This window comes from Monodon monoceros, unplaced genomic scaffold (assembly GCF_005190385.1).
Source record: "Monodon monoceros isolate NGI ecotype Baffin Bay Population unplaced genomic scaffold, NGI_Narwhal_1 Super_Scaffold_9, whole genome shotgun sequence".
Lineage (NCBI taxonomy): Eukaryota > Metazoa > Chordata > Mammalia > Artiodactyla > Monodontidae > Monodon > Monodon monoceros.
The window spans coordinates 24,706,811-24,729,269 of record NW_021703786.1 but is presented as its reverse complement, the minus strand read 5'-3'; the positions used below and the strand labels follow the sequence as shown (position 1 = coordinate 24,729,269).

At 48.9% G+C, this 22,459-nt stretch overlaps 1 protein-coding gene across 2 annotated transcripts in view; it reads left to right on the top strand.

Annotated features, from left to right (window-relative positions):
• The window catches only part of TBCD (tubulin folding cofactor D), a 184,312-nt gene that overhangs the window by 14,982 nt on the left and 146,871 nt on the right, over window positions 1-22,459 (top strand). For both annotated transcript variants that reach the window (XM_029210935.1, XM_029210934.1), the window contains exons 3-7: window positions 2,729-2,826; window positions 3,796-3,897; window positions 5,161-5,307; window positions 7,460-7,515; window positions 13,766-13,898. In XM_029210935.1, coding sequence (XP_029066768.1) covers window positions 2,729-2,826; window positions 3,796-3,897; window positions 5,161-5,307; window positions 7,460-7,515; window positions 13,766-13,898 — 536 coding nt within the window. The remainder of the gene's footprint in view (window positions 1-2,728; window positions 2,827-3,795; window positions 3,898-5,160; window positions 5,308-7,459; window positions 7,516-13,765; window positions 13,899-22,459) is intronic.

Genomic DNA, 22,459 nt, shown 5'->3' with positions numbered 1-22,459 from the left:
GAAGTCCCTTCACTTGCATTTTTTAAATTTTTTCACTTGCATTTTCAAAAGATATATTGCTGGTTATAGAATTCTAGGTTGACAGTTTTTTCTTTCTGCATTTTAAAAGATATGGCTTGATTGGTTCTGATTGGTTCTTTTTTTTTCAATATTTATTTATTTGGCTGTGTCAGGTGTTAGTTGTGGCACGTGAGACCTTCGTTGCGGCATGTGGGATCTTTTGTTGCCGCACATGGGCTTCTCTATAGTTGTGGCGCATGGGCTCAGTAGTTGTGGCATGCAGGCTTAGCTGCCCTGCGGAGCTTTAGTGGAATCTTAGTTCCCCATCCAGGGATCGAACCTGCATCCCCTGCATTGGAAGGTAGATTCTTAACCACTGGACCACCAGGGAAGTCCCGGGAAGTCTGTCTTTACTCATCTCTATTCCTCTGTGTAGTGTGTACTTTTTTCTCTGGCTGCTTTTAGAATTTTCTTTTTACTGCTGGTTTTCAACAATTTGATTATGACATGCAATGGTGTGTTTTTTTTCCTTTTTGTCCTGCTTTGAGTTTGCTGAAACTTTTGGATTAATAGGTTTATAGTTTTTATCAGATTTGAAAATTTTTTGCCTATTTCTTGAGGTATTTCTTTTGCCGTTGCCTCCATCCTCTCCCCCTTGGACTCCAGTCACACATCTGCGGATACACTTGATACTGTGGCAGTGTTGCTGAGGCTGTTTAGTTGTTTACTTCCTTTTTCCCCTTAGGGTAGAAGTTTTTGTTACTGTGTCTTCAAGTTCTCTGATCTTTTCTTCTGCAGTGTCTCATCTGCTATTAATCCCATTTAATTTTTCATTTCAGATCTTGTTTTCCAGCTCTTGAAGTTGTTTGTTTTTTACATAGCTTCTGTTTTTTAAATATCTATCTTAGTTGCGTGCTGCAACTAAGAAGTCCACGTGCTGTATATTGTTCATGTTTTCTTTTACATCCTTGAGGATATTTTGTAGTATTTAAAGTTTATATCTAGGAATTATATCATCTTTGTCATTTCTGGTCATTTCTTTTTTTTAAAATAAATAAATTTATTTATTTATTTATTTATTGTGGTACGCGGGCCTCTCACCGTTGTGGCCTTTCCCGTTGCGGAGCACAGGCTCCGGACGCGCAGACTCAGCAGCCATGGGTCATGGGCCCAGCCGCTCCACGGCATGTGGGATCTTCCTGGACCAGGGCACGAACCCGCATCCCCTGCATCGGCAGGTGGACTCTCAACCACTGCGCCACCAGGGAAGCCCAAATTTATTTTTTTTTAACTTATTTTTCTGGCTGCGTTGGGTCTTCTTTGCTGCATGCGGGCTTTCTTTAGTTGCGGCGAGTGGGGGCTACTCTTCGTTGTGGTGTGCAGCTTCTCATTGTGGTGGCTTCTCTTGTTGCGGAGCACGGGCTCTAGGCACGTGGGCTTCAGTAGTTGTGGCATGTGGGCTCAGTAGTTGTGGCTCATGGGCTCTAGAGCACAGGCTCAGTAGTTGTGGCGCACAGGCTTTGTTTCCGTGGCATGTGGGATCTTCCTGGGCCAGGGATTGAACCCATGTCCCCTGCATCGGCAGATGGATTCTCAACCACTGTGCCACCAGGGAAGTCCCTCGTCATTTCTGTTGACTGATTTCCCTTCTGTTAGGGGTCACAGCAGTTTTAGTTATATGTCTAGTAAATTTTTAGTGGATCATGGACATTGTGATTGTTATGTTGTTGGGTTTAAGTTTTTTGTCTTTAAAATGTTGAAGTTGGGCAAGACAGTTTAGTTGATTGTATATCATGTATATCCTTTAAGATTTGTTAGGGCAGGTATAGCTTTTTCTCTTGTTTTTCTCTAATTTAGTGTTAATACTAAGGAGAGACATTTCTGGAATGTCTGCTGGTTGCTCTGGGTGCTCAACAAGGACTCTGCACTCTGGCCTTGTGGAATTTGAATGCCAGCCCTATATGAGCTATGGGAACTCTGCCTTAGTGCTTCTTGGCAGTTCTTACCCAGCCTAGTGGACTAACCACCGTGCCTGTGAAGATTCACCCAAAGATTCGAGGGGACCTCTGCAGACTTCCAGAGCTCATTCTCTGCTTAGATTCCTCTGGCATGCTGCCCTGCAAATTTCAGCTGACTCAGCCTCCTGGAACTCCAGTCTTTGCTATGCTTGAGTCCCCCCTCTCTGCACTGGGTTCTAAAAATTACTTTCTGGTGGACGGCCTGAGTGGCTGTAGATTGCAGTTGGTTTGTTACCATGCGCTGCCTGTTGTTCCAGTGTCTGAAAATATAATTGTCCTGTTCTCTAATTGTTGGTGGTAAGGCAGTTCCATATCAATTATTCCTGTATAACTGGAAGTGGAAATCCTTTTTCTTCTGTCTTATTACGTTGGCTAGAACCAGATTGTTACTAGGTCATAGTAGTTGTAGAGGTATTTTCTGTAAAGTATGGTATTAGATATTGATTTGATATAGAATAATAATAAAAAATAAGAATATTTTCCTTACATTTTAAAAGCAGGAATGAATGTTGTATTAACTCTAATGCCTTTAGAAACTGTGAAGATGAAAGTGTGTTTTTTTCTTTTGCTCTATTGATACTTTGGATTATATAGATTTACTAATATTAAACCATTTTTATATTTCTAAATAGCCCTTTTTTCTTTTGGCATTTTGTTTTAATGTCATGTTGATGTTTAACAGGAAATATTTTATATATGTTTTTCCCTAGAATGGATGATGAACTTGTTGTTGGAATTTGTGCAAGATAAGAAATCTCCGGCTGACCTCGTACATCTGGCTTTTAAATTTCTTTACATCATCACCAAGGTAATATTTACATACCACTTTGTAGTTGACAGAACACTTTCTTAATATACTCGGTCCAGAAGTACCTTCCAAAATGGTATCTCTCAGGAAAGATTGTTCTCATACAAAAGTTGTGGGTTTCATGCTTTCTCTTTTTACCATGTGCTAGGGATCAGATGTTAGTGATCCAGGGGACCCTTTGGCTGAAACAGTGCTTTTCAGCATTGTTTTCTGCGTCTTGTATTTGAATGGATCAAGCACCAGCTAGCCAGAAAGGGACGGAGAGGATATATATACATATATACGTATATATATGTGAGTAACTGAGAAAAGTTTCTTACGAGGAAAAAGGAAATAAACTTGGAAGTGGAAGTGCTTCTCAGATGTGGATGTGCAGATAGCTTTTCAGGGATCTTTTTATGATGCAGATTCTGAGTAAGTGGGTCTGCTGTGAGGCCGGATATTCTGCATTCTTACAGGCTCCCAGGTGATGTGTGTGCTGGCTCATACGTACCATGGGAGAGACTTGGCCATCTCGGCTGGGGTTTTGCTTCTGTGGGGCCTGCTGTGTGGTGGAGGGAGGCCTGTGTGCACACTCCTTCCCCTCAGTTAGTCGAATGCAGGGTCTCTCCTGAAGGTGTAGTGCCACCGCGTTTCATGGAAGCCTTAATGAATTTGGGACGTTCTGGGTTCCCGAGGACTTATCCCTCATAATCAAGGTAGAAGCAAAACTTGTTAGTTTGTAACATAGCTATATTTCTGATGAACCAAGATTGGTTGGTCAGATTGGGACAACATATTTATGAAATGATTTAAGAAGTAAAGGTAGCTTTCTTATTGTTTAGTCTCACTAAGTTGTATCACTGTAATGTGATGTAATTCTGTTTGATCATTGGGTGGCATAGGCGGTGATTTTTGGTAATAGAGAAAAAAATAATTTTGCTACTTTATTTTCTAGTTATATAATAATTCAATGTCTTTATTTGATAGGTTCGAGGATATAAAACATTTCTTCGTTTATTTCCACACGAAGTAGCTGATGTGCACCCTGTTTTGGATATGTTTACAGATCAGAACCCTAAAGACCATGAAGTGAGTGTCCCTTTCCTCCTCCTCTTCATTTCCTGTCCCCCCGACTTATTCCCTGGTTTTCCCTGCTCCTGCACTGGCAGCTTCCTTTCCTGTTTCCTTCAGTTTTATCTTATACTATTTTGTGTCATTCCCTCTCTTTTCATTTTTTCCTTTGGCTTTCTCTTTTTATGTATGTTACTTTAAATTATTTTATTAAAAAAAATGCCCTTTATAAAGAAAACAATAAACCTCCATACAGTGTGATGATAACTATATCATCATTCAAATTTTTTAACTTAAAATAGAACTATGTTGGGGGTCCCCAAGACCACCCCAAGTCCAGTGATTTCCTAGGATCACTGCAAGAATTGGCATGTAGTCATCCTTATGGCTATGATTTACTACAGCAAAATCAGCAGAGGGAGAAGGCACACGGGGCGAAGTCCAGAGGAAACCAGGAGTGAGCTTCCAGAGTCGTCTCCCCGTTGGGTCACGCAAGGCACTTGTGATTCCGCAGCACCAAGTTGTGAGAACACGTATGAGGTGTTGTCTACCAGGAAGGTCGTAGGGGCCGGCACCCACGATTTCTGTGCGGGCTGGTCATGTGGGTACTCCGCCAGGCACATACTAAAACCCAGAAGGAAAGCAGGTGTTCAGCATAAGCCACATGGTTGGTACAAACGGCCTGGGCACAGAGTGACCCTCATCAGTTAGGGAATGGTGGGAACGTTCCCCGAAAACCAGGTTCCCAGATGCCCGCCAGTGGCCAACCTTGCAGTCCAGCGTGCTGGGGAGTGCTCTTGGGCACAGGACACGTTCAGAAGGGCACGCAGGTTGTAACTGCAAACTCAGGGAATTGTCTTGCTGTGCATATGCCCTGCTCTCCTCTGCTTCTCATGCCTCTGATGGGGAGTCTGGGACCAAAGCACAATCTTGTTTTATTGACTCCTCTGTGACTGGAAGTTGAGAATTTTTTCTTTATTCTTAAGTCTTATGTTTTTTAAATCTTTTTCTCTGTTTTCCATTTTCTTGAACAGCTGATTGCACGCTGAAGGGTGCCAGTGATGAGAAGCCATTAGACTGACATGTTATGATTTTTCTTTGTTCCTTTTGCTGTTTCTCTTGGCTGCATGCCCCAGGGCATGTGGTGGGGTGTGGTGCTCTGCAGCCTGGCTCCGAGGCCCTGGCGTTTGGAGGCCTGGGTGGGCACTGAGCGGGAGGGGGTAGCAGGCCTGCGTGGATGCCCTTGCACAGGAGTTATGTTGCTTTGACTTGGCCCTGTAGACCTGGGAGACCCGCTACATTCTCCTCCTGTGGCTCTCCGTGACCTGCCTGATCCCGTTTGATTTTTCACGCCTTGACGGCAACCTCCACAATCAGCCTGGGCAAGAGCGAGTGTCCACCATGGACCGTATCCTCCAGATAGCAGAGGTGAGTGTGGCTGTGAAGTAATGAGCTGCTGACCAGTGTCCTTTCTCATGCCATTAGGGCTTAGTTAGGTACACTTGTGACATTTGTTTATCTCTTCAGCCATTGTTACTGTTTTTCAGTGAAGTGAAATTCCATTTCATAACTTACCATGAAACTGATAATTCCTAAAGGGGTCAGGATGAATTACTTTAGCAAATCTCATTTCTCTGTACATAGTGCAGATACTCTTTTTTTTTTTTTTGCGGTACGCGTGTCTCTCACTGCTGTGGCCTCTCCCGTTGCGGAGCACAGCCTCTGGACGTGCAGGCTCAGCAGCCAGGGCTCACGCTCCGCAGCATGTGGGATCCTCCCGGACCGGGACACGAACCTGCGTCCCCTGCATTGGCAGGCAGACTCCCAACCACTGTGCCACCAGGGAAGCCCAGTGCAGATACTCTGATGATAGCTTAGAAGAGGTTTCAGGGGGTAATGGTAAGACAAATTAAAGGTCCATTTAAAATCTAATTTTTAACATTACATAAATAATACATGATCATTGTAGGAAAATCAGAAAATAAAAAGAAGCAGGAAAAATATTAAGGTGAAATCTCTCAAATACCTAGAGATAACACTTGTGTTTTTTTTCAAACTTCTCCTGATACAGATGTTATGTGTGTAGACATAGATTATTGTATTATCTTTTGCTGTGGAAAATATTACCCTGAACTTGAGTGGCTTAACACAGCACACATTCTTCATCTCACAGTTTCTGTGGGTCAGGAATCTGGCTGTGGCTTCGCTGCGCCCTGTCCTTCGAGCTCTCCCCAGGCTGCAGGCAGAGCTCGCCTGGGGGCAGGTCGCTTCCAAGCTCTCATGGTCATCGCAGGAGTCAGATCTCGAGGGTGTTGGCCAAGGGCTTCAGTGCTTTGCTGGCTGTTTGCCACTCGGAACCCACCCTGCGCCCCCAACGATGGCAGCTTATTCTGTGAAAGCCAGCAAGGGGCAGGGGCTGTAGCAAGATGCCTGTCCCACTCATGTGTGGCCCAATCATGGAAATGACATCCCACCCCCTGCTGAATTCTCTTGGTTAGAAGCAAGTCAGCGTGTCCTCCAACCGCGTGGGAGGGATTACACGGGACGTGGGCACTGGTGGGAAGGACCAGGGCCCATCTTAGAGCCTGACCCTGACACTTACTTATACTAAGCTTCTTTGAGCACCTGCTGTGCGCCAGACACTCCCCAGGCAATCCCACTAAAGGCTTTTTCTTACATTAACTCCTTTCATCCTACTTAATGAGGCAGTTCACTGTTTTTATCCTCATTTTACTGAAGAGGCAACAGGTGTAAAAATAAGTGACTTAGCCCGCTCACTCTCTCACGTGCGGTGGATCTAAACTTGAACCTAGGGTTTGGCTCCCTGCCTGTCCTTCACAGTGCTCCGCGCGGCCCCTGTGTACTAGGGCCCCTGGTGTCCTGCTGTTCTGGGACCTGCTTTTCCCCTGAGCAGGACTGTCTGAATGTCTTGTGTCAGTAAGTAGACATCTCCCTCAGAGTCTTTAAGGGACAAGGTGCTCCACTGTATCTTCATTTCTAAAGTAGTCTTCTTTAGATAGGTGGATTGTTTCTAGCTGTGTTCCGTTAACCCTTTGGGTGCTTGTCTCCTAAGTGGGATTGCCTGGGGAGAGGACCTAATTTCTAACAATTTGTCCTCCAGAAAATAGATCTTTTAAGTGTATCATTTGGAAAACAGTTGAGATGAGAAGTGGAAACCTCTTAACGTGTAATTATTGCATTAAACTTCGGCCCTCCTGTGTCTGAGCGGGGCCTCCTAGCTGCTGTGAATGCCAGAGTGCTGGTGGGTTCCAGGCGCGTTCTGTGCACACTCTGGGTAACAACATACACTTCATTTTTCTGCTGCTTTTGCACATGTGGGTTTCAAGGGGTGTAGCCACATGCTGTATGAGGATTGGGCACTTCCCTGAGGGTGAGCACACATGTGGCAGCTGCAGCCCTGAGTTCACGTTATGAGTGGTTCGTGCAGCTTTGGAATCTGGCCTCTGTCCGTGAGCCTGGGCTCTTGTGGAGCTGCTGAGTGTGGGACCAGGTGGCTGAGTGGGTCCCTGAGGTCTACATCGTGTGTTTAATGGTGCCTGTCCTTTACGCTTCCTTGTAGTCCTACCTGGTCGTCAGCGACAAGGCCCAAGACGCAGCTGCTGTCCTCGTGTCCAAGTAAGTGCTTTCTGAGAAGGTTTACTGTCTGTTACTGTGTGTGTCTGTTGTCATCAGAGAGGATGTTGGGATGATAGGCTTGGGGAAGTCTTTGCTGTCCTGAGGACTCTGCTGCTTTCCTTGAGGGAACCCAATGCTGTTTGGGTGCAGGAAACCTCTGAACCTGATGTGATCACTGACAGTGCTGGTTAGGGGCTCAGGGTCACCTGACGCTGGGTTAGGAGCTCGTGGGCCCGTCAAGGGAGCGCAGATTTAGAACAGGTGTAGCAGTTTCGCCGGGGCCAGGCCTCCCCTCTGGGGGAGGGGGGGGTGGCAGTTAGAAGAGCCTTTGGAAGTCACTTAGAAAGCAGTCCACACCATGGTTTGTGGAGATCATGGGCTGTGATTGCATCATTGTGGCTTGGGATAAAAATCCCCAAACATCCCGTGTTAACGAAAAACAACAGGCTGTGCCTGAAACAGGCAAAGATGGGTTTATCTGATGAGCTGGGTAAGATGACCCAGGCAGCAGGGCCTGGAGTCTCCAAAAAAGTGTCAAAGACACATGTGAAAGCTGAGTAGACTTGTTTCATGAAATGTGAGAATGGAAGAAAGCAGTTTTTCTAAATTAATCTTCTTCATGACATGTGATTTAAAGTATGTATATAGCATAAACGAGTTAGAAAATTTGGCTTTTTTTCCCCTCTACATTTGTGAAAGTTAAAAATTGGCTCTAAAAGCTTTTGGATGTTTTGATCGGGAAAACAGGGCAGCGCCTCCTTCAGGGTCACCTTCTCTTAGGTGTGTAGCCATGACCTTGCACAAGGCGGGAAGAGACATGCTTGATTTATGGGGCAGTTGGGGACATTGGTGAGGTATTTGTGAAAGTACTGGCTAAACCAGAGGGCAGAGCCTAAATGCGAGAAGCTGATTTTAGGAGTGAGGAAGGAAACACCTGAGCTCGCCTGCGATGCTTACCCTGGGGGAGGAGAAACTCACTGACAGAGGCTTCTCATGGTTTTGACAAGGAATGGAAAAGCGTGGCTTTCTTTCTAACTGTGAAAGTAATCATGTGTGCTCAGGAAAATAAAGAAAAGTAAAAAAGTACAAAATAAAACTCACATGTACTGTCATCCCCAGAGATGTAACTGCTCTGTCCTTTGTCCCCCACTGCCCATGGGCATGTTGGTCTGTGGCCCATGGGTACACTTGCAGGGTTGTTTCAGGTGCTGGCAGGCAGGCGTGGAGCTTTGGTCAGTCTTCCAGATGCAATTATGGTGTGATCTATTCTTCCTCCAACCCCACTGTATGTGTGGACTTTTTGTTAGTAAAATTAGCGCCGCCTGGGACACTCTACATGAAACTTTGTACTGTTCTGATTGGCTGTATTTTCTCTTTCCAGTTTTTATTTTTTTTGTATTTATTTATTTTTGGCTGCGTTGAGTCTTCGTTGCTGTGCGCAGGCTTTTCTCTAGTTTTGTGGTGAGCAGGGGCTACTCATTGTTGCGGTGCGTGGGCTTCTCATTGTGGTGGCTTCTCTTGCTGTAGAGCATGGGCTCTAGGCCTGTGGGCTTCAGTAGTTGTGGTGCACGGGCTCAGTAGTTGTGGCACACGGGTTTAGTTGCTCCGCGGCATCTGGGATCTTCCCAGACCAGGGGTCGAACCCGTGTCCCCTGCACTGGCAGGCGGATTCTTAACCACTGTGCCACCAGGGAAGTCCCCCTTCCAATTTTATTGAGATATAATTGACATCCAGCACTGTGCACGTTTAAGGTGTGCAGCATGATGATTTGACTTACATACATCATAAGATGATTATCACAGTAGGCTTAGTGAACATCCATCATCTCTTATATAGATACAAAATTAAAGATACAGAAAAATATTTCTTCCCTTGGGATGACAACCCTTAGGATTTACTCTCCTTTTTTAAAATTGAATGAAAGATTCTTTAAATTCTAAACTGCTTTACAACTTTCAAAAGTTTCGCACACATGATTTCATATAATCTCATAATAATCCCTTTTCCCCGTACCCCTTTATTGCCTCTCCCCCCAGGATTTACTCTCAGCAGCTTTCATGGATAACATACAGCAGTGTTCAATATATTTATCATGGTGTACGTTACAGACCTAGTACTTATTTATCTTACAGCTGGAAATTGGTACCTTTTTGACTGCCTTCCTCCAGTTCCCCCTTCCCCACCCCTGCCTCTGGCAACCACAAGTCTGATCTTTTGTATGAGTTTGTTTGATTTCTGATTGGTTCTTAGGAATGAATTCCTAGTGGAATGAACATTCTAGGGGTTTTAAATGCAGCTACTGGAAAGGTTGAGCCAGTCGGAAGTCTCCTTTTCCCCATATTTAGCAACACTGCATGTGATCTTACAAATGTTTACTAAATTTGTTAAATGAAACATCTTTATTGTTTATTATCTTTTATTACCAGCAGTACTGAGGGTTTGGTAGAGTTCTGCTGAGCTTGACCTGGTGGAGTATTGCACCTGTGGGGTGGGGGAGGTGAAACCCTAAACCCTTCTTCCCTCCCTGGTGTCCTCCAGAAAGGCGGCAGCTGGAGACCCTGGCTGCCTGTCCACTGCTGGAGGGATGCTCCCCCGCCATCTAGTGGTTGGACGACCAAGTGTTCGTGAGGTTGAGGCCCGTTTTCCACCCAGCTCCTGCCGGTTTGCCAGGTTGTAGATGCAGCCAGTTTTCCTCAGTTCTAGAGAGGGCGGATGCCCTCAGGTCCTAGAGCTGCTCTGAGTATCCCACCTCACGGACAGGTTCTGACTCGCATATTTCTGTCTTTTTTGGTGGGTTGTTAACAGTGAGGCCCTGGGTGTGAAGGGTGGTCACCTGTGGCCTTTGTCCCCACTGGCATCTGTTTTCTGATATTTCACGAGGGAGCTGCCTGTCTTACTCTCTCTGCCGTCAGCTTTGATTGCTTCCTCTTACCATGTGCAGTTCTGGAGCCGCACCTATTTCCTTTCATTAACTGGAACCTTTAAACATCAGCTGCGTTTTCTGTAACTTCGATGTTACATTTACGCCAAGACGTGTGGATATGCGTGTTATGTTACAGAAACTCTTCCATGGAAAGATATGCCTTTATTCGTATTGATTACATTAATTTTAAAAAGATATTTTTAATCTAACTGTAAAATCAAGGTATGCTCCAAGTAGAAAAGTTGGAAATTTTGGAACATAGAAAATTAGGAAAACCCCACACGTCTATAATTATAATACACAATACACGTGTTGTATTTTTTTGGTGTTTTTCTGTGCTGTTATTGTATGGAGTTTGCACAGCACAATCTCTTTGAGTTAGCACCTGCTTTTTCACTTAATTTCACGTTACCGTTGATTAAATGGCTCCTTTAGATTCCACTGTTTTTAGTTACTCTGACCAGCTTTCTCACGTCCTTCCTCTTATAAGCAATGACGTAATGACTAGCTTTGGGTGTAAACCTGTTTTGGTATTTGGGATTATTTTCTTAGGCCAGGCCCCTAGAGGTGGACTTCTGAGTCACAGGACACAAGGACATTGTTGAGTCTATACACCTGTCGCTGGGTAACTCTTGGGAGCGTGTTTTCAGGACTTCTGCAGTCACGGGCAGCCTCAAGAACAACCCTCTTCCCCCCGTTGGATTGTGCATTGTTTTGTTTATTACTAACATTTAGTTTGTATTTCACTGATCGCTGGTGAGCTTTTACACATTAGTCTTATTTCAGACATCGTATGTCCCGTGTAGTGACCTGATTTCTAATATCTGTGGGCTTCTCGGTGCTTTTTCTCCAGTAGTATGAGCTTTCTCTGTGAAGGATGTTAGCTAGAGGAGGGTGTGATACTTCCTCCAGTGGGTTGGTAGCCTTTTACTTTCTTCTTTGGATTAAAGTTTTAATTCTAATGTCAAAATAGTAACTTTTTCCCTTTTATTTATTTAGTTATTTTTACTTTTATGCTTGAAGGCTTACCCTATTAAGAGATTTTACAAAGAATCATTTATATTTTTCTACCTTTTTATTGTTTAATATAGAATTATTAATCCATTTGGAATTTCTTTTGGTATAGGATATATGATAGATTTTTTTCCTTCTTACAGGTAACTAAATTCTATCACCATTTTGTGAATATTTAACTTTTCCATTAATTAATTTAAAAACACACACAAAGTAAGTTCTTACATGAAGTAGGGTTTGTCACTTCACCCGTACTGTTTCACTCTCAGACCAGATACTCTGTGGTAACAGTACTGACAAGGGTCCGGAGCAGCAATGTGTCCCACTGGTGTTTTGCCCTTTGTCCCTCTGGTAGGTCTAGTCCTGTAGTTAAGGTTTTGCTGATCACTCTTGTGGAGATTACCTTCCTGAGAGAAAGACAGTGGGGTCTCTAAACACCTGCACATGTTAGCTGAGTTCCACATTGAAAGTAGATGTAGTCTGTGATGTAACTTTTCCTAAAAGGGAAGGAAGTGTAGGATTCAGAGATCTTTCAGTTTGTGTAGAAGGGTCTCGTTCTGTGTGTTACATCTGTGGGATAGGTATTTTCCATTTTTGCTTATCTGTACTTTTGGACCTCTGCTGCGAACATAACATTTTCTTTTTTAGAGAGAAAAATAAAAAATATAAAATAACCTATTTGCTTAAATCTTTCAAAGGAGCCTTAGGTTTTTACTGTAATTTGGAAACTCACCTTGTGTGATTTTGCCCAGGAATGGAAGTTGGCCGCTACAGGCTGCACACAGAACATCAGCCTCCTGCCTGCTCAGCAGATGAGTGGGTGGAGGAAGCAGGGTGCGTGGCCCCTGAGTGGCTGGGCTGTGACTCACGTCTCCAAGTTGGGCTTTGGGTCCCAGCAGGGCCGCTTACCAGCCCTGTGGGCCGTTCTGTGCCTGTGACCTCGCCTGTCCTGAGGGCCACCCCACTGCAGGTGCTGTGCCTGCCCACATGCAGGGTGAGTGCCAGCCGGCTGTTGTCTTCAGGCTGAGGATCAGGTCACTGTAGGTGTGACCCCCTCCAGAATCAAGGGGTTTTAAACAGGGCCAAGGACATTGAGATAGGGTATATAATACCAGTTATCCATTTTAGATGATCACTCTGAGGTGCAGATTTTATGAAATTCCTGGGCCCTCTTCTCAGACCCGCCGTAACGCAACTTCTTGGCCGGCGGGGGTGGCATGTGAGTTCGCCTTTGTAACCAGCATCCTAAAGTTTGGTAAATCCTCGGTGACCAAGTCTCTGGGTGTGTACCCTGATCGGGGTGGGCGAAGACAGTCGTGGCAGCTTTGTTTTACTGACACGGAGACCTTCTACATGGCCGCAGTGTAATCCCTGCGATGGCTGAGCATCTCGCGTGGGGCGGCGGTGGCTGTTTTGAGGGAAGAGGGGCCTGTGGGGGCTTCTGGTCAGGACAGGAGGCTCCTGCAGGGGTGCAGAGGACAGAGCCAGGCATGTCGAGTGCTGCCCCCAGGGTAGTGCCACCTGGCGTGTTTCTGTGCTATTGGTGCCGAGCCCTCTCTGGGTGTGGTCTGTGGGGCCAGCTAGGGGAGCGAGAGGTCCTCACGGGTCACCTCCTGCGACACTGTCCCTGCGCCTGCTGCCCTCCCCTCACTCAACTGTTTCCTTCTCATTGTTCGCCTACTTCCTGTGTTTCTGCCCCAAGACTGCAAGCTCCCCCAGGAGGGCAGGGGCTCAGCCTGAGTCAGAGAGCTGGGGGATGGTGTGTGCACTGGTTAGAGAGGAGTGAAGGGGGCCTGGGCTTCGGTGTGGGAGCCCGAGGGTGGCTGCCGGCCCAGACCAGTGTACAGGAGGGTGGGCGAGAGCCAGCACTCCAGAAGTGCAGCACTGAGCAGACGCCTGTGGTGGGGACGATGGGGCCGTGGACACAGCTGGAGCTCTGCATGCCGTGTGCAGCAGAGAGGATGGGGGAGGAGTCCCATGGCAGATGCAGAGAGGGAGGTCGCAGGTGGCAGCATGGGGTCCCAAGGTGAAGGGATACAGAGTTGGGCTGAAGAGTGGGCGTGGGTGGGCTCAGGTGAAGGTGGTCCCATGCTACACAGGGTCTCAGGATGAGGGGGCTCAGGAGGCGGGAAGGAGGTGGGAAGTGTGTGGGGGTGGGGACTCTGTGAGACCCCAGAGAGGTGGTGGTGGGAATTGCCACCTGAGAGCCAGGGTCTTAGGTTGGAGAGTGGCAGTGGGCCAGGAAAGGGTGAGCTCTTGGCAGCTGGGGCCTCGCTCGAGCTGTCACCTACCTGTCTGTCCCCTTTTGGCAGGTTTGTCACGCGGCCCGACGTTAAGCAGAAGAAGATGGCGAGTTTCCTGGACTGGAGCCTATGCACTTTGGCCTGCTCCTCCTTCCAGACCATCGAGGGGGTCGTCACCATGGACGGGATGCTGCAGGCCCTGGTAAGCACTGTCCCAGTGGTGCGGGGCGGTCAGCAGTCAGCTTGTGGGGCTGTCAGAACCCTGGGGACAAGCCCTGTTTACCTTGGTTTCGTGGGGAAGTGGTTGGAACACAGGAGGAGATGTTGGACCCCGACAGAACAGTGAACACGGTTTCTTTTCTCTGCTGCTTTGCACTGGGCCCTGTGACTGAGTGCCGGCCCTGCATTGTTAGCGATGGGCTTTCTGCTCTGGGGAAGGGGGTGGACTGGTGGCCCTGCGCATCGCCGCCAGGGGGCACCAGTGCCTGCAGAGCTGGAGCCAGCAGGCAGGTAGGGGCGTGTCCTCCTCGAGCTTCCTGCTGCTCAGATGTGTTACAGAGAAAAATGATTGGAACCAGCTTGAAGGAAATAAGGCAGGTGGTTTGAAATTTGGTCTTGTTCAGATACTCAGGGTATTTGTAACCACTGTACTGAGCGCAGACCTGGCCCCTGGCCTGAGAGCTCCCACCGTTTCCTGGCTGCCTGCTTTGCTTGTCTGGTGGTGCCTTTTCTAGGAGGAAAGATCAATTGAGTTTAATTGGTTAAACTCTGCAGGGGAGGGGAGGCTGCCACACTTGATGCTCTGGGATCAGGGCTCCCCTCCCTGGGCCTTGTGGTCCTTGCTCTTTCGTTGCAGTGGGTGTGATTCCGTCCTTGCCCTTGTCTCTGAAGCTGGAGAGCTCAGGGCCCACTTTGAGGAGAGCAGGGCATTTGGACTATGTTTAAATGGTGGCGTTTGGGCCGTGACTCAGCGTGATGTCATCTTCTTGGGTGTCATCCCATCTCCTTTCCTTGGCTGTTGCAGGTTCTGGTGGGGTGTAGGAAGGGTGAGGGCCTGGGGGAAGTGGGGCTGTTGGTGTGATGTCCTGGGGCAGAGGGACAGGAGGTGGGAGGATCGGAGAGGACAGTCCTCCTCCCTGCCTGCCCTGCACTTAGAATGTTCTCTCATCTGTGTCTTTTCATTTATGATGCCATTGTCTTCAGGAAGGATTGGCATTTAAATGATGAGGGTATCTCAAGACGTTTTAAAAAGAAACCTGGAAAAATAAAACATGTTCCTGTAGTCTGATGAGGTGATCTGTTTATTCATGTGTCCTTTCATTCTGTAAATAAATGTGATATGTTATACTTACAATGGTTTTTAAAAAGTTGACATGTAATTCGCATAATTCACCTTTTAAAAGTATATAAGTTCAGTGATTATTTTGTATATGTACAGGGTACAACCATCACCACTTGTCTAATTCCAGAATACTCTCATCACCCCTAAAGGAAACCCCACACACATTAGCAGTCCCTCCCTGTTCCTCCCCTGCCATCCCCCAGCCCCTGGCAACCAGTGATCTACTTTCTGTCTCTCTGGGTTTGCTTATTCTGGACATTTCATACAGTGGAATCATGTGCAGTGTGACTTTTTGAGTCTGGCTTCTTTCCTTTAGCATCATGTGTTCACGGTTCCTCCATGTTGTAGCCTGTGTCAGTGCTTTGTTCCTTCTTACGGTCAATACTCCACTGTATGGGAATTCTTAGTTACTCTGAATAACGCTGATCTGAAATTTTGTATATAAGTTTTTGTTTGAGCATATATTTTCAATTTCCTTGCTACAGTAGTAGCAACAGGTTTTTTTTTTTTAAGTTTAACAATAATTTATTTAAAATTTATTTACTTATTTTTGGCTGCTTTGGGTCTTCATTGCTGTGCACGGGCTTTCTCTAGTTGCAGGTAGCAGGGGCTACTCCTCGCTGTGGTGCGCGGGCTTCTCATTGCAGTGGCTTCTCTTGTTGTGGAGCACGGGCTCTAGGCGCATGGGCCTCAGCAGCTGCATCACGCGGGCTCAGTTGTGGCTCACGGGCTCTACAGCGCAGGCTCAGAAGCTGTGGCGCACGGGCTTTGTTGCTCTGCAGCATGTGGGATCTTCCTGGACCAGGGCTCGAACCCATGTCCCCTGCATTGGCAGATGGATTCTCAACCACTGAGCCACCAGGGAAGCCCCAGTTTAACAATAATTTAAATATTTTTTCTGTGTTTCTGAGGTTTTTAAAAAATTGTTATGGCTGGCGCACCTGTGATATTGATGGAACACAGGTATCAGCCTGAGCCTGTAGGTGGCTCTCGTTCCAGCTGCATGTGTGGGGAGGTGCTTAAGGAGGACTTTATTGCTATGATGGGGGTCAGTGCTGGAGGTGGCTGGCCAGGAATGATGCTGAGTGTTGACAAGAGGGGAGTGGGTGGTCCTGGTCACCAGGCCATCGCTGCAGGGGTCCTGGGCGGGCAGGGGAGGGAGGTAGTGCAGGGCATCCAGCCCTGGTGAAGGATGGGTGGATGCAGCTGAGATGGTTTATTTGAAAGTTTGAGTGTAAGTGGATTCTTAGTTTTTTGTATGAGTCACATTGAGAAGTCTTAGGTCACAGAGAAACAAGGGTCTGACGAACACAGCCAAGCCTGTCAGTCCACTTGGCCTTGCAGGGTAGACCCGCCTAGACGCTGGTGCTGCTTCCTGACTCACTTTTGTCCTGCTTTAGACCTCCTTCCCCCAGTCTGGAATCTGTGTCCTTGACAGGCTCCTGGGGTCTCCTACCGGGCCCCCCTGGCCTGGAAGCTGCCTCTCCAGAGGCCATTGCTGTGTTCAGGTCAGGGTAACTGAGCCGCAGGTGCCTCCACCATGGGGCTGGAGCCAGCAGTGACCACCCCTGGGGCGTGCAGCTGGCGAGGCCTGTGTAACCCCTGCCTGGACTGGCAGCGGCAGGCCTGTGTGTTCAGGCCACCAGCGAGAGTCCTGGGGGCGCCAGTGCTTTTTTTTTTTTTTTTAACGTTTTTGATCCTCTTACTGCTTGTCACTAGGTTGTTCCCAAGTTTTTTTAAAAAATTAATTTATTTTAACTTATTTTATTTTTGGCTATGGTGGGTTTTCATTGCTGTGTGTGGGCTTTAGTTGCGGCGAGCGGGGGCTACTTTTCATTGCGGTGTGAGGACTTCTCACTGCGGTGGCTTCTCTTGTTGCAGAGCACAGACTCTAGGCGCCCGGGCTTCAGTAGCTGTGGCTCGCGGGCTCTAGAGCTGAGGCTTAGTAGTTGTGGTGCACAGGCTTAGTTGCTGTGCGGCATGTGGGATCTTCCCAGACCAGGGCTGGAACCTGTGTCCCCTGCATTGGCAGGCGGATTCTTAACCACTGTGCCACCAGGGAAACCCTGTTCCCAAGTTCTGTTCCTTCTTCCCCGGGTGGGGCACAGGCGTTGGCAAGCCCGCTGCTGCCCTCCTGCTGGCCCCTTCACTGGCCATGAGTGGGGAAGTGCTTTTTATTGGGACATCTCCCCGTTTGACACTCAGGAGGAGAGAAGGCCTCCATTTTCTCTTCGTCCTGAGGAATAAAATGATTTTCCCAAAGGTTTAGCAAAGTTGAACCCTGTGTCCCTGCCCGCTTGTTGGCCCAGAGGAGGAAGCCCTGCGGGGCTGAGGCCCTTTGGCAGCCGCACCCCGGAGCTGTCGGGGAGATGCACCCTCAGTGAGGGTATCACCTGGTGAAAGAGCCCTGCCAGGGGAGGGGAGGCCTGGCCCTCCCTCAGCTCCCAAGGCAGGCACATCCTTCTGGAGCCTTCAGAAGCCCAGTGCTTCCTCTGGAAAACCCAGGTCTTTCTGGAATCATGCACGTTCTTTCCTTTCCTGTTTTTTGAAGGAGAAATTTGGTTTAATTGCTGCTACTGCCGCCTGGGCAGGAGGAGACAGTGTTGGTGCTGAACTCTCCCAGGCGGGAGCGGTTTCGCCATGAGCTTGTCAGACCTGAACGGGGAGGCTGGGTGTCCCCTGTGCATGATGAAACCTGCAGGTGTGCTGTGCTTCAGGATTGCGTCTGCCTCCTTCGATGCACTTGGCTTCATTCTATCCACCTGCTCATTAGTGTGGGTTAGGCGAAACAGGTGGACTCGTAACGAGTACCATCGAAACTGGCGCTTCATTTTTATTTCCCTTGAAACCTATTCCTCTTGCAGGGATGATTTTTAACCCTCTGGCAGGGAAATAAGTGTTTGGCAACTTCATTTCATTGGAAGGCCTCTTTACTGTAGATCTTTGAAACACCCTTTGGTTTAGTCCCTCTTTAAGCATTAGGATTAATGGAAATCTAGGAAATTCAAGGAAGGGAAACACAATATTAAAAATTGAGGCTGGTGGCCATTTGAACTTGCTGCGCTCCGCTCACACTGGCAGGCATGCTGTCTCCGCTCTGGCTCCTCAGATTAGAGACTGACTGACAGGTGGCTCTGTGTGCTTCCCGAGGGCGGGCAGCGGACGGGGGCGCGCCATTCTGTTTGCCAGCTGCTGGGGTTGTCCCCCCTTCACAGTGAGGGTTCTTCTGTCCGTTCTGTCACTGTCACAAGTACACCTTGTTAAAGGGTAAAGCAGTCACAAACAAGATTAAAGAGCAGGGAAGTGAAGACGGCAGATGCCCACAGTCCCACAGCCTGAGCCCCTTGTGGGGAGGGTGGGGGCCCTGCTTTGGCACGTGGTTTAAGGACGTGGAGGAGCCTCGTGTCCAGGTCAGGGTGGCTGTCGAGCAGGTGGCCCGCACCCTCGGACGGGCAGGCTGCACCCCGGATGCGCGCCCCAGACTCCAGACGTGGTTGGCTCTGTCCCCCAGGGAGGAGCGGGTCCTACAGCAGCACCTGAGATCCCAGCGGAGGCAGCCCCTCTCCATGCCCCCGTCTGTGGAAGGGAAGCAGCAGGCCTCTGGCCTCAGAGCGTGGCGTGAGCTCACCCCTGAACTTGAAGAGAAGGCACTTGCTTACCCAGAACATTTCTCATGTGGCTTTGATTCCTCTTCTTTCAGGATTCTTTGGAAACGGCACCCTGTGGTTTCATTAAAGTTGTTTGGCCAGAGGACAAATTAACCAAACTGGGCTTTTTAGTCATAGCACTTGCCTGGGGCAGGGTTTCCGGTGGAGGAAAACGTGGTAGAACCATTTGAATGTGACCGTTTTCAGGGTGTGGATGTTTATGTAATGTTCATGTGCTCCTATAGGATTCAGGTGAAATAAGGCATCTTCAGTTTCCTTGGGGGTCTAAGATGTGGAGCAGCCAACTCTGAGGCTGCTTCAATCTCACGTGACTCTGTTTTATGCATGGCGGGCTGCCCAGTGCACGGGTCTTGTTAGAACACGCACTGTGTGAGGCTTGTCTCCGTTCACCGGCGGCCTGGTTTGTACACCTGCTGTGTGATGGGATGACGTGTCCTGCTGGACAGGTGTGTGCTTGCAGGCAGCCAGCCTGGGCCCACGCTTGCACGGGAAGGGGCTTAGCCATCGCAGTGCCTTTGCCTCTTGGATGAGAGACAGACACAGAGCGCTGTGCTCTGTGAGACAAATGCAGACTGCTTGGCCAGTGTCCCTCCACCGTGGTGCCCCACCTCGTAGCCCCCACTTACCTGGCTGCCTGGCCACCCTCACCTTCCCTCCAGCGCAGGGGTCCCTCAGGCTCTGTCTGTGCCCGACTCTCCACTGACCTTAGTCCTTGGTTTCTGTCCTTGGTCCCAGAGCCCTGGTTCTGTGCACCTGCTGTGCTTCAGGCTCCGCACTGTGGCTTTCCCCTCCTCCCGCCTGAGTTGCGAGTGAGACCCAGCCGCAGAGGAGGAAGCTGGCTGGCGCTGGCTGTGCTCTCACAGGCTAAGTCCAGGGCCGAGCCCCAAGGTGGGGAGGTGGCTTGAGGCGTCTCCGCGGCCCCGCCCTCCTTTACTGGTCCGGTGCTCCCTGGGCTGTGCTGGCCGCTTCCCTGGCCCATCCTCCACGCTGTCCAGGGTCCTCTCGGCCATCTGCCTGCTGCTGCCCTCCCTCCATTCAGGGGCTGGCCCAGTCTGGAGGGTCCCTCTGGGCAGTGACAACCGCCTCTGGGTGTTCTGGGTCCCATGCTGCTTTCTGCTGCCCAGGTCGCCTGCCCTGTCAAAGCCGTCAGTGGGCTCAGCTCTGCCCATCTGGTCCCAGGCGAGGTTCTTCCTCCCTTTCCTCCTTGTGTCTCCTCTTGTCTCACTTCCGCACAGAGCCCCCTCCTCCCCCTGGGCTTGGCACCAGAGCACGACCCCTGCCACTTCCTGCGTCCGAGCCAGCTCTTCTCGGGACGCTCCCCTGTGTGTCACAGCCTCCTCCTCTGACCTCTGCTCTGGGAACTGCAGGCTTTATGTTGATCATTTCTAAGTTTCTGTGGCAGGAATTATGCCTTTTGCATCCTTTACACGTCACTTTGTTAGGCAAATAGGAGATGTATGATCAGTGTTTTTGGTACTTGTGAATCGACTGAGAATTGATTTTTATCTGAAGAATCATTAGCACTGAGTAAGTGGTCCTAACAGGGCATGTTCGGGAGGGACTGGAGTCGACTGGTCTGGCTCTCCCTCCAAGATTGTTCCTGCAGGTCTTTGCCATCCTCAGGCTTGCTCTTCCCGTAGTGGAGGTCGAGGTGGGGCAGCATCTTTGCTGCCCTTCAGACTGATTCTGACCCTTTTAAGGGAAGAGCTTTTAGCTTTTTTTGCTACATGGTGTTTGAAATTCCTGTATCGGGGCGGTAGAAAGCCTGCTTGTGCCTGTACCTTTGTGTGGTTGCTCATGATTGGTAGAGTCTGACCACGCTGTCTTGGGGTGGGTGGGCTGGACGAGGGCCACCCCGAGTGGCCTCCCAGTCATCCGCCCCCTGCCCTGGAAAGCTGGGCCCCTCTGTGTAGTAGGACCACAGGCAGCCCAAACGCTAGGGTCTAGGAGGGGTCATTTAAACGGGAACATCTTAATGCAGCTTGTTATTAGGATCCTGACTTCCGCGGGGACTGTTTAGAACATTTGAGGAAGCTGGGAAATAATAAGGTGGTGGAATACGTCGTTATGAGCAGATTGACATCTGAAAACAGGAGGTCACAGTCGTCAAGTGTCCTCTGGGCTCTTGTGCGCCGTGCAGCCTCATCTTCCAGACAGGACGCAGGAAGCTGCCGTCAGTGACTGGGGCGGGGCGGGCCAGCTGTCTCCCCTCCTGTGAAGGTGTGTGTTTACGATTGGGATTTCACTGTTAGGTTAGGAAAAGATTTAACACATAATGGGAAGATAAAACTAATGTGATTATTTTGATCATTTAAACATTTCTTTTTGAAGTTAATTTTTATTTACATATTTGTGTACTTAAAATCCTTTATAGTTTACTTGATATAAGTGTATTTTATCAGAATTGTATTTTTTCATTCTGGGTCCTAGCTGGTAATAATCACCTGTTTATCCTAGCCATTGAAAACTCAATTTCAACAACTAAAATTTTTCCACATTTGGAAGTTTTTTGTTTTCCCCTTAGTGTATGCAGTCCTGAGGAAGTAAACCAGGCACCCTCTCGAGAGAACAGATGTCTTGCTTCTTCTTGGGGTGGGAGGTGCCTCTGGTTGGGCTGGCTTGCCCCTCCCCTCCCTCAGGCCTGGTCCTGAGCACAGTCTGGTGGGCATGGCCTTCAGGCCAGTTGTCCTCCTGTATTTCTTGGTGATCCCCTGTACAGTTTCAGGTTACTGTCATTTCTTGGGGTGGTGGTGGCCCTCCCCCTCCCTTTTATTTTTGCAAGCCAGTAGTGTGTGTGTGTGTGTGTGTGTGTATGTGTGTGTGTGTGTCGGGGTGGAGGGTGGTGCAGGTGGTGGGGTTCTTCTCCTCTGACCTGCAGGGAAGGGGGGCCTGGAGCGTGAGTTAAGAGAATTCGTCTGTATAGCGCCCTTGGGTGTTACTCAGAGGGCGCCAAGCTGTTGGGCTCTGTTGCCTTCCATGGAAGGTTTGGTCCTGGCTCGGCTCTGTGGCTCCAGCAAGGACCATCAGTCAAGCTCTGGAGTGGCGTCCAGCCTGAAACTGTTGTGTCAGTGCTGATGGTCCTTTCTGTTTACGTTTTGTCCCCTTCGTGTGTGCACATCCAGGAACAGCTGTGATACTGGGGCGTGGTCCCCTCTGTTGCCCTGGGGCAGGACTCAGGAGCACAGAACGGGGGAGCTTGTCCTGCCTGAGCCCCATCCTGTCTGCTGGTTGGTGCGTTTGTGATGTCACGTCTTTCTGAGGGACTGGGAATGGGGCCGTCATGCAGTGAGGTGCCCCTCAGTGCCAGTGCTCATCAGCTCACAGGGTAATTCTTGGGTGCTAGTAAGTGGCACCCCTGAGCCGTGTGGTGTGGGCCCCTTTCTCCCAGGGCCTAGGGTGGAGCTGCTTTTCTTGCCCTTGACTCAGTGGTGCCTTCAGGGGCCTCAGACCAGCATCTCCTGCTTGGCAGCCAGGCGGACTTGCTCTCAACAGCCGACAGCCTGTGATTTATGGCTGGAGAACATGCCCTGGGGAGGGAAGCTGGTTGCATGGTGCAGAAGAGCTGGCTTGGGTGGGTAGTGTTCGGAAGGTGTGGTGGTTTAGAGTGATTACTGAGAAATGCATTTGTTTGCACTTTGTGCTGTGCTGGTTTCTAGAAAAACAGGAACAGACCTGGCGGTCATCTCTCCTCAGATGGGTGTGCTATGTGGTCTGGTCTCTCTGTGGTGTGATGGCTTGTATGGAGTGTGTGCT